Source organism: Diabrotica undecimpunctata, chromosome 1 (assembly GCF_040954645.1).
Source record: "Diabrotica undecimpunctata isolate CICGRU chromosome 1, icDiaUnde3, whole genome shotgun sequence".
NCBI lineage: Eukaryota > Metazoa > Arthropoda > Insecta > Coleoptera > Chrysomelidae > Diabrotica > Diabrotica undecimpunctata.
Genome location: NC_092803.1, coordinates 190408743 through 190419209, shown reverse-complemented (window position 1 = coordinate 190419209; position 10467 = coordinate 190408743). Strand labels below are relative to the sequence as shown.

Genomic DNA, 10467 nt, shown 5'->3' with positions numbered 1-10467 from the left:
TGGGGCAACAGTTCTTAGCCCAATTCAACCAATCTCGTTATATCGACGGCAGAAATTTGATGCGGTACGTTGTCATGGTGGAAGAGCACTTGTTTCTTCGCCAAATGAGAACGTTTTTTCTGCAATTCGACGTCGAATTGGTCCAATAATTCGGCGTAGTAGAGCCAAGTGACCATTTTGTCCTTCAGGTAGTCGATGTAGATCACCCCTTGCGAAACCCAGAAAATGGTAGCCATCACGTTTCCGGCCGATTTGACAGTCTTCGTCTTTTTCGCAGTACGTTCACTGAGTGCCGTTTACTGTTTTGACTTTTCCTTGGTCTCTGGTGTGTACCAGACAAACACGGTTTTTTGAGATACCTACTATCTCAGCTATCTCGAGCACCTTTAGTCGGCGGTCGTGTTATCCTCTGTGGTAGTCATTTTCGGGACACCGAGGCATGGCTCATCAAAAACCGACGTGCGACCACATTGAAACTTGTTTAACCAATTTTTGACGGTTATCTTCGAAGGATAAGAGTCACCGTACACAGCATTTAAGACCTCTTTGATTTTTCTGTGCGATTTGCCTTCCAAAAACAAGAATTGGGTCACCGACCGATATTGCTCTTTTTCAATTTTTCTAAAATCCTTGAACAAACCCACTTAAACACGTGGTCAAAACAAAACTACGAGTTCGATTTGACTGAAATTTTGGCATTACCCATCTATTAGAATGTATTACACGATAGTAGTTTTCTCTTGAACTAGTGGCGTCTTCGGACAATGAGGCAAAGTACTTATTGGACCACCTACGTACCTACATATTATACATTGTTATTTTATGACTTAATACTTACATAAATAAATTTGTGTCTGTGAAACAACCAATATCTAACAGCCAATAAGCGGCACAGCTGCTACTCCAATTTCTTAAACATTTATACCGCCAATTTTTTCGATGGGCGATAGAAATATGGAGGCAACTATAACTTGTCTCACTCTTCAGCTGTTCGAAATAATATTTTAAAGCCTAATCATGTTCAGTATCTATCTTGTCAGTTGTTATCTATGTTGTCCTAGCACGTTATTTAAAAGATAACAAATTCTTACATTGTAGTTAAGGATTTTTTTATTTTAACTTCCTGGTATGTCTTGTAGTATCTTAGCGTAAATAATTTTGAAGGTAGCTATAAAAAAGTAAGAAGTTTAAAGTAAATTAAAATAAAATGTAAATTGGACCAAATTAACCAATTACACAAATATTTGGAGACCGATGAGGTAGTTGTATGACCTGCAGAAACTGATATATAATTAAAATGATACTTACCAAATTATCTAAAATGTGTTTTTACATACAAACCGATTTGTATTCAGATCCGATAAATGAAAAAAAAAGGTAGTATTACACAATTTTTTACAGACTTCTCTTGTCTTATTCATTTTTTTAATCTACATATCAAGAAGAAAAAACAACAAATATTGCCATGTATTATTTTATTTGTTTTATTAAAACATTGGATCACTATTTAAATTACTATCTATATTAATAAATAATTTACATATGTCTATAGCAGTTCTGGTCTAATTGTTTCTATTCTTTGTTCCAACTTTTAAGTGGCCGTGGAATTTCATCACTACATATAGTTTGTATATTCATATGCGGCATACTTAATCTAGCACCCAGCGACTTAGATTCATCAAACAACAACCAGCTTTTGTCACTAAAAGAAAGGGAAATTAATTTTTGGGAGCACGAGGGATTATGGATATTTATTCGTGTATACTTGATACCTGAAGAGAGACATACATACAATACATACTATTTCTGTATACCTACTTCTTTTATAATTCAATAGATACTCTTTTCTTTTTTGTTTATACAAAAAACAAAATTTATTTGAACAACACTGTTCCGGAAAATTAACCGGATCTATAAATTAAAAAATTATAAAATAAAAAAGAAGTGTCAAAATATTGATTAATTTTACAATAAATAAAAAGTTTCAAATTTATTATTGTTATTTATTTATTGCCTGCTTGATATCCCATAGCTTGATAGCTCTCACTATTTTTGGCATAGACTGGATAAAAGCAGCAATCTTGTCTTGCGGTATTTGTTCCCACTCATTTACGAGTGCCATTTCTAACACTACCATAACACTGAGTTTCAAACTCAGATAGGCATACTTTTGCATATGTACTCTTCCCAAATTGTTGCACAACTGCTCTATGGGGTTAAGGTCTGGACTTTTAGAAGGCCAGGCTATTACCCGAATATCAACATCTATAAAATATTGCATTGTTACCCTGAATGTGATCGAGCATTATCCTAATTGGGAGAAAATGTTCCCCTGTAAAATGCATATAAAATACCACTTATTCTTCTAGACATTCCCTAATATTAACTTATCAGCATTAAGTCCACTCCCCCTAACATAACTGTTTATCTGTATGTGGTTCCAAAGATAGAAAGTTGAAATAGCACTTGCATCATTCATTAAACTTAAAAAGTTTCTTTGTTGTCGGGATATAAGGTTAGAACTACGCCTGAGAATGCTTCGACGTTACGTGTTCTCTACTCTTCTTTATGGCTTGGAAGCGTGGACACTAAAACAAGTCCATCTGAATAAGTTGGCTGCCTTTGAATTTTGGTGTTACAGAAGAATCCTACGAATATCATGGATTCAAAGAATGTCAAACGTGGAAGTAACTAGAAGGATAGGAAATGAGGCAGAAATAATATTAACTATCAAAAGACGAAAACTTGAGTACTTAGGACATGTGATGAGAGGGCAAAAATACACATTACTACAACTTATTATACAAGGCAAAATCCGAGGAAAGCGAAATGTGGGAAGACGAAGAATATCCTGGCTTAAGAACTTAAGGGAATGGTTTGAATGCAGTAGTGCAGAACTTTTTAGAGCAGCAGTCAACAGAGTCCGCATAGCCATGATGATTTCCAACCTTCGATAGAAGATGGAACTTAAAGAAGAAGAAGGTTCCAAAGAAATGATGCCCCATACCACTATATATGATATGAACAAAAACTTTGTTTTCCAATTATATAATTGACGAAATCACAGCAGAATTCGTGTCTTCAAACGCGTAAGTTTCTGGATCAACGCCTTTTTATCCTACGGCGTTTCACGGCGTACTCACAGATTCTCATAGCCATTTTTTCAAAAAAGATATTTAAAGTACTCCACTTCTGACACCAATTAAACGCAGTTTGTTATTTATTACAAATTGTGTTTTATATATAGCTCGCCTTTGCCTTTCTAAATCTTCAGATTATTCACTCGTGAACATCCTAAAATCTTTACCTGGGACTCGTCGATGGATACCTATTTTTACTCGTATTTTCTCTTAAGTCGCAGGTCATTCTTCTAGAATTTCAGTTAAGGTAACACCACCAAAATGTATTCTAGGAGAGAAGCGATATTGGCCATAGTATTTACCGATCCTTCTTCATACCCTTTGGCGACCAATAGGTTATTATCTCGTAAAACTAGTCGTCTGTAAACAGACCATTTCAATAATCTTCAATATCGCAATTTGCATGAGCACGAGAGAATTACAAGCATTATCTTTGATAAGCTGCGTCCAAGAAAAGGTCTGTAGCAGTTACATAAGACCGACGGTATCAGGTAAAACTATAATAGTACCATGAACATCTGAAAGTCTGGTCAGCCCTAGTCAAAATTCGGACAGTTACTGCTAGCAGTAACTGTCCACTCTTGAAGCACTTGAAGTATATGAAACCGACTTTCCACGGCGAATATTGTATTTCGCAGAACGCCAAACATTTTTTCGATATATCGGTTGAAACACCTATTATTAAGCAGAGCAACAGCTTACGCTACTTGATCTCTCCTTATTGTAAGTTATTCTTCGTTATTAAAAATACTTTTTTCTCCCGAAAAAGCAGCCGGCAATATACCAAAAAGAAATGTAATCGATTTAACAAGCATTATTGTAAGTTTTATCGAGAGCACCTGAACAAAAGTTTCTTTTTACCAACAAAAAAAGACAAACTTTTAAATAGCTAATGGCTAAAAGCAACTTATATGTTGATAAATATATTTATTTATTATACATGGTAATTTAACCAAAACAACGAAAAGAAGGAAACTTTAGAATTTCACGGTTAATTTTGGGGGGTAGTGTATATTCAGTAAAAAACAGATTAAGTATTTATTGCACGATTATACTGAAAAATTACTATTATAAATTACAATAAAAACTTACTTATTTTCACTGGGAGCAACATCTAGTTCGACCAATCTCAACATTTCGGACCCTTCTTCAATAATATCTCCATCTCCTTCACGCTGTAAAACTGTATTAATAATAGCAGAATTTCCAGATACGCTAGCGTGAGACTTGACTGAAGATATTTTAATTAGTTTGTTATCATTTTTGTTAACCAAGCGTGACTTGAAATCTAACTTATCGCTGATATCACTTGGATCTAATTTTTGGACATATCCTGTAGAATAAATTTTAATCGGACGATCTTCTGGTGCTAAACTATTTTCTTTGTCGTACTTGTTTTTATAGAAGTACCCCGAAATATCATCATCGTAAGAACTCTGGACAGGCCTCTTGGTAATAAATATTTGATTAAACAAGTGCTGGTTTGTACTGGGCCTATAGACGTTAGGTTTATTTGAAGTAACAAAAGGACTGTCTTCAAATATAACTTCGTCGTAGTCCAAGGAACTGCTAGGTTTATTAAAGGACGTACCAGGTCTATCGTAAGAACTAACTGGATTGTTAAACGAGCTACTTGGCCTGTCATATCCACTTGGTCGATCGTAAAAACTGTTGATTCCATCGTAAATGTAGTTTGGTCTGTTACTGACTGAACTTGAATCATATGCCGGTCTGTAGCTAACTGAGCTATATGAAGCTGCTGCAGGTCTATAACTGGCAGAGCTGTAAGAATCAGCCGATGGTCTACTAAACATCTGAGAAGGTCTGTAGTTGTCTGAACCATATTCGTTAACATCACTAGCACCAGTTATAGTAAAAGTGGGTCTGCTAACGGTAAATGTTGGTTTATTGCTAGGAGGTTTATTGTAAGTTTGAACCGAAGGCGATTGGATGAAGACTGGATATGACACTGGTTTTTCTTCTATGTAGGTGGAAGAAGGTCTATCTAAATAATTAAAAAATATGTATAAGTACACGTGTATTTTGTATCAGGTAAAATTTTCTAAATCAGGTTATTACTTTATCTATTAAGGCCAGGAAGATATTATTTATAACTATAATACATAAATACTTAAGTTACCTATCATTTTATAACCTTTTCTAATAATAATAATAAGAGAAATGTACAATTTTTGCGAAATAAATATTTATTTTAAATTGTTGAAACAAATTACTGGTTAAATAAACAATTCTCAAATTAATTATGGTTGATTAGAACGCAAGATATTGCGACTTTTATAGATTTGAAGTTATAAATTCAAATAAAATAGTAAAATCGAGAGTGCAAATCGCTCCGCTTTTAAATCCTTAATTTTGGTGCATCATGGCGCAAATTTTTTTGTCAAAACATGAACTTTTATCTTCGATATTAAAGTTTCTTAATCTAATAATAGATTTGGGGTCTAGTTAAGAAATAAGTTGAAATTTCAAAGTGCCAAAAATTACGCGCAGAAAGATAATTGCAAGAAATGTATTCGCCACATTGTCAAAAAGTGAATATGTAAAAACTTCACTGTTTTGATGTTTTTGTTGTTTAGTGATTGATTAGTGTTGTGATTAATTATTTTGTGTAATGTTTTAAGAATTTAGAGTAATGGTTAATACATTAATATTAATAAATATAACAATAAAGAATAATATAAAAATATAATATTTGTAACTTACTTAATTGTCCCCTCTTGGTTATTATAACAGAAGATGGTGTTTTTGTAGGATAATACTCTATTTTAATATTGACTTCAATAGGTCTCTCTGTGGTTTTTCTCAGTCTCGAGCTTTCCGGACCTTTAGTATTCTGAATAATAACCGTATGGCTATTAGTTACAGCTGTTTCTGGTTTCGGCTTCGGTTTTTTGTATTTTAGTTTCGTTGTCCTTTTCCTTTCCGCAGCTGTTTCCTCCAGATCATCTAAACCTTCTCTCGAAAACAATCTGTTTTCTATATCATTAGAAATATTTTCAATCCACGGAGATAAATCAAAGTTTTTCAAGACTGGATCTTTGCAAGAGAGTCTCTTGTTTTTATTGGTGTCTGGCGATAAGAATGAAAAAGGCTGAATCGTTTCAATCTCGTCCATGGTTTGACAAAGAATGCTTGATAATGTTGCTCTTCGTATTTGCTGTAATTGAGCTGGAGTGAATGATGATAGAAATTCGCCGTTTTCGTACCAAAATCTAAAAATGACTTTAAAATCTATCTATCTCAAATAATATTTTGTTGAATTTATGTACTAGTTTTACATAATACAATTCACAATTTTTGTCTAGTAAAAACAGTAAACTGCAAAGTTTTGCACCCAATTTGCCCCCAACCCAATTTTTATTAACGCCACTCAAAAATACTACGAACAAAACTTTGCAAGAATTAAAATGGGACAAGAAATCACCTCTCCTTTTTAAACAACAAAGGGACTAAGACAGTTATGCTGTCTGTCACCCACCATATTTAAAATCTATTTGGACAGATCCTTAGTGAAATGGGTAAAAAAATATAGAAACATGGGAATAACGGTGGAGGAAAACACACTTTTCTTTGCGGATGACCAGATAGTAATTGCCGAAGACAGCTACGATCTTAGCTATATGGTAAGAAAATTGCAAGAAGAATATGAGGTGGCAGGTCTAAACATGAATATGACAAAATGTGAATAGCTCTCAGTGGGAACAGATGAAATATGTGACCTAGTCTTGGAAGTCGAAAAAATCAAAGGCGTGCAATCCTGCAAATATTTGAGGGTCATTTTCAACAAGAAGGGAAATAGCGCAGATGAAATCAGGGAAAGAATAAACAAGGGCAGAGCAGCGACCCGTGCCTTAAACTCTCTTCTCTGGCAAAAAACAATTCGACAAGAAACCAAAAAACACATTTACGGTAGTATAGTCCAAAGTATTACACTTTACGGTTAATAGAAACAAACTTATGACGATAGAAATGGATTATCTGAGACGAAGCTGCGGTAGATCAAAACTGGAGAGAGTTAGAAACGAATGAATAAGAAACGAATTGAAAATGGAGCGAAATATCAATGATGACATAGAAAGAAAACAATTAATCTGGTTCGGACATGTTAAAAGAATGCGAGAGAACAGATGGCCTAAAAGAGTACTGGAATGGATCGCTCCTAAAAGAAGAAAGGGAGGACGACCACGGAGAAGTTGACCTTTCCTTTTCTTTTCAATGAAACATACAGAACCTATAGAAATAGACAGCAAAATAAGACAGGAAGACTCCTTGAATCCTATGCTCTTCAATTTAATATGGATGAAATCATCAAAAGCGTTCACAAAGGAAGAAGAAACATAATGGGGAACAAAGAAATAACAATACTTTATTACGCAGACGATGCAATATTGATAGCTCAAGATGAAGAAGTCTGCAAAGACTGGTCCACAGATTTAACATAAGAGCAAAAGAATTTTGAATCATTTTGAATTTTAAAAAGAATCAGCAAAAAATCAACTAGATGTAAAATAGAAATAAATGGCATCAGTATTAAACAATTATTTAAACAATTCAAACAAGTGATGGAAATAAAATACCTTGAAATTACACTGTCCGGCTATGAAAACCTGGACAAAGAATTGTTACATTAAGTACAAAAACAAATAGACTGGCAGGATGCCTTAATAATACTGTATGGCGAAACAAACACATTAACACTGAGATAAAGTCAAGAATTTATAAAGCCAGTGTAAGACCAATAGTGACATATGCCTCAGAAACAAGACCCGATACAGCCACAACGCAAAGGCAAAGGCTACTAGAAACGGCAGAGATGAGAGTACTGAGAAGAATTACAGGAAATACGCTGAGAGATCGAAAGAGAAGTGAAGACATTAGAAGAAAATGTAACGTACAGTGTATAAACGAATAGACACTAAACTCAGTCAAAATGACAAAAAGAAGTATCGGACGACCGCGCAAAAGATGGAGTGACTAGTTCCATAGAGGTATTATTGCGCCAATGAACAAGCATAATTGTTTAAAAAGATGAGGAAGAAGAAATATTTATATGATATTAAGCCACAATTGATTGTATTCAGAACCTTATTTGTCAAAAAATTGTCACTTACCTGTCTCCTTTCCTAAGATTAACAAACTGTTGAGCTATGATGCATGCAAATGTTGGACCTACCACTGCTCCTTTTACAGGTTTTTCTGCTAAACCACCACTGAAGAGATCAATGTCGTCGACATGTCGGTATACCTTCCGGAATTTTTTTGTTGTTTCCACGCTGAAAATCTTAAAAACAGAGTTCAAAAATAAAAGCACAGCAAAGCACCATTTTTGAGCTGGTACTTTAATAGAATGTTATTTAAAGTGTGAAATTAAAATAATTAGAAAAATCAAACTTGGTAATTTAAAATTCAAAAATGGTATTAAAAGTATCAACATTCTCTTCTGACTGGTAATAAAAGCTGCAGAAGAAACACCAGCAATAAATTATGCAGGCAGATACATCCCTAGAGCGGTTTAATCCGAAAAGAACGTTTAGGAACGGAATATACCGACACGTATTTCGAATATTCCAAAAGATTGGGTAGTTTCAAAATTTATTACGTTACCAACGAAACAGAGAGCGAAAAAGTGCGAAAAATATAGACTAATAAGTCTAATGAGCCGTACACTAAAACTGAATATTATACATCGCATATACAAGCTATCCGAAGAGAGAATACAAGACACACAGTTTGGATTGATGAAATGCGTAGGTACGAGAGATGCACTATTTAGTCTACAGGTATTATTCCAAAGATGCAGAGATATGACTTGTGATATCTACACCTGCTTTGTGGACTATCAAAAAGCATTTGACACAGTTGAACACCGAAAAATGATGGATGTTCTAACAAAAGCTCAAATAGATGATAAAGACCGGCGTATAATACAAAATTTATACTGAAACCAATCAGCAACAATAAGAACAAATCTTAGAGATAAACCGACAGAAGCGGTTGAGATTCTATGAGGCGTTAGACAAGGATGTATACTTTTACCTATATTATTCAACCTATATTCAGAAGAAATATTTAGTGAAGCCTTGGAAAATTATGAACAGGGAATCCTTTTAAATAAAAAACGCCTTAACAACATCCGTTATGCAGATGACACAAGTAAATAAAGTAAGTGAACGATTTGGACTACAAGTAAACATATCAAAAACGAAATTTATGGTCATCATCATCATTTGGCTCTACAACCCTATGTGAGTCTTGACCGCGTTTACTATTTGACTATTATTGACTATTATTGACATTGACTATTATGACTCTACAACCCTATGTGAGTCTTGACCTTTCCCAGAATGTTTCGTTCAGGAGTTTTTCGTCACTCGATCTCAGTACGTGGCCCGCCCATCTTATTCGGTTTGCTTTAATGTAGCGTACTATGTTTTCATCTCCATATACTGTCTGGAGTTCATCATTGTGTCTTCTTCTCCATTCTTCTGTTGTCTCTTCTCTGTAAGGCCAATAGATAGTCCACAGTATCTTTCTTTCTAGTACCAGTAATTTTGACGCTGGTTCAGACTCCATGTTTCGCTCCCATACGTTATTGTGGGATGAATTATTGTCTTGCACATTCTTATTTTTGCTGGTATTGAGTGTATTTTTGATTTAAGTACGGTCAATAATGAGTAATATGCCCTGTTTCCTGCAATGATCCTGGCTGGCACGTCCTTTTCATATTTATTTTCAGATATTATGATCGCTCCCAGGTACTTGAATTCTTTGACGACTTCAAAGTTGCATTCATTGATTGTTACGTTTTGTCTAACCCTTGGTCTTGGGTTCTTCGTAACCACCATGTACTTGGTCTTGTCCTCGTTGACCTAAAGACCAACTTCCTTGGCTCCGTTTTCGAATAGGGTGAAAACTTCTTTTGCATCTCTGGTGGATTGTGTAATTATGTCCACGTCATCCGCAAACGCCAATAGTATTTTTGATCCTTGGCTGGCAAATACGTTTCTCAGCTGTGGTTGAGCTTTCCTTGCCGCATGTTCCAGTGCAAAATTAAATAGCAGGGGGGAGAGAGGATCTCCTTGTCTAAGCCCGGTGTCAATGAGGAATTCCTCGACGTGGTGCTGCCAATTCTGATCCGTGCATCAGCAAAAATTAAATAAGAGACGTCTAACTGCTTATCAAGAATACAGCAGTGGACCGAGTAAAACAGTTTACCTATCTTGGAACAATAGTAAACGAACAATGGGATCACTCACAAGAAGTAAAATGTAGAATAAAAAGGCTAGAAGTGCATTCAACAACATGG

At 34.9% G+C, this 10467-nt stretch overlaps 1 protein-coding gene across 1 annotated transcript in view; it reads right to left on the bottom strand.

Annotated features, from left to right (window-relative positions):
- Positions 1-1473: 1473 nt before the first annotated feature.
- Positions 1474-10467, bottom strand: part of LOC140436750 (myeloperoxidase-like) — a 37346-nt gene continuing 28352 nt past the window's right edge. Inside the window, exons 11-14 of the mRNA XM_072525822.1 lie at positions 8273-8442; positions 5865-6373; positions 4233-5145; positions 1474-1702 (exon numbers count right to left, since the gene is read on the bottom strand). Of these exons, the coding sequence (XP_072381923.1) occupies positions 1573-1702; positions 4233-5145; positions 5865-6373; positions 8273-8442 (1722 nt within the window). The 3' untranslated portion in view covers positions 1474-1572. The remainder of the gene's footprint in view (positions 1703-4232; positions 5146-5864; positions 6374-8272; positions 8443-10467) is intronic.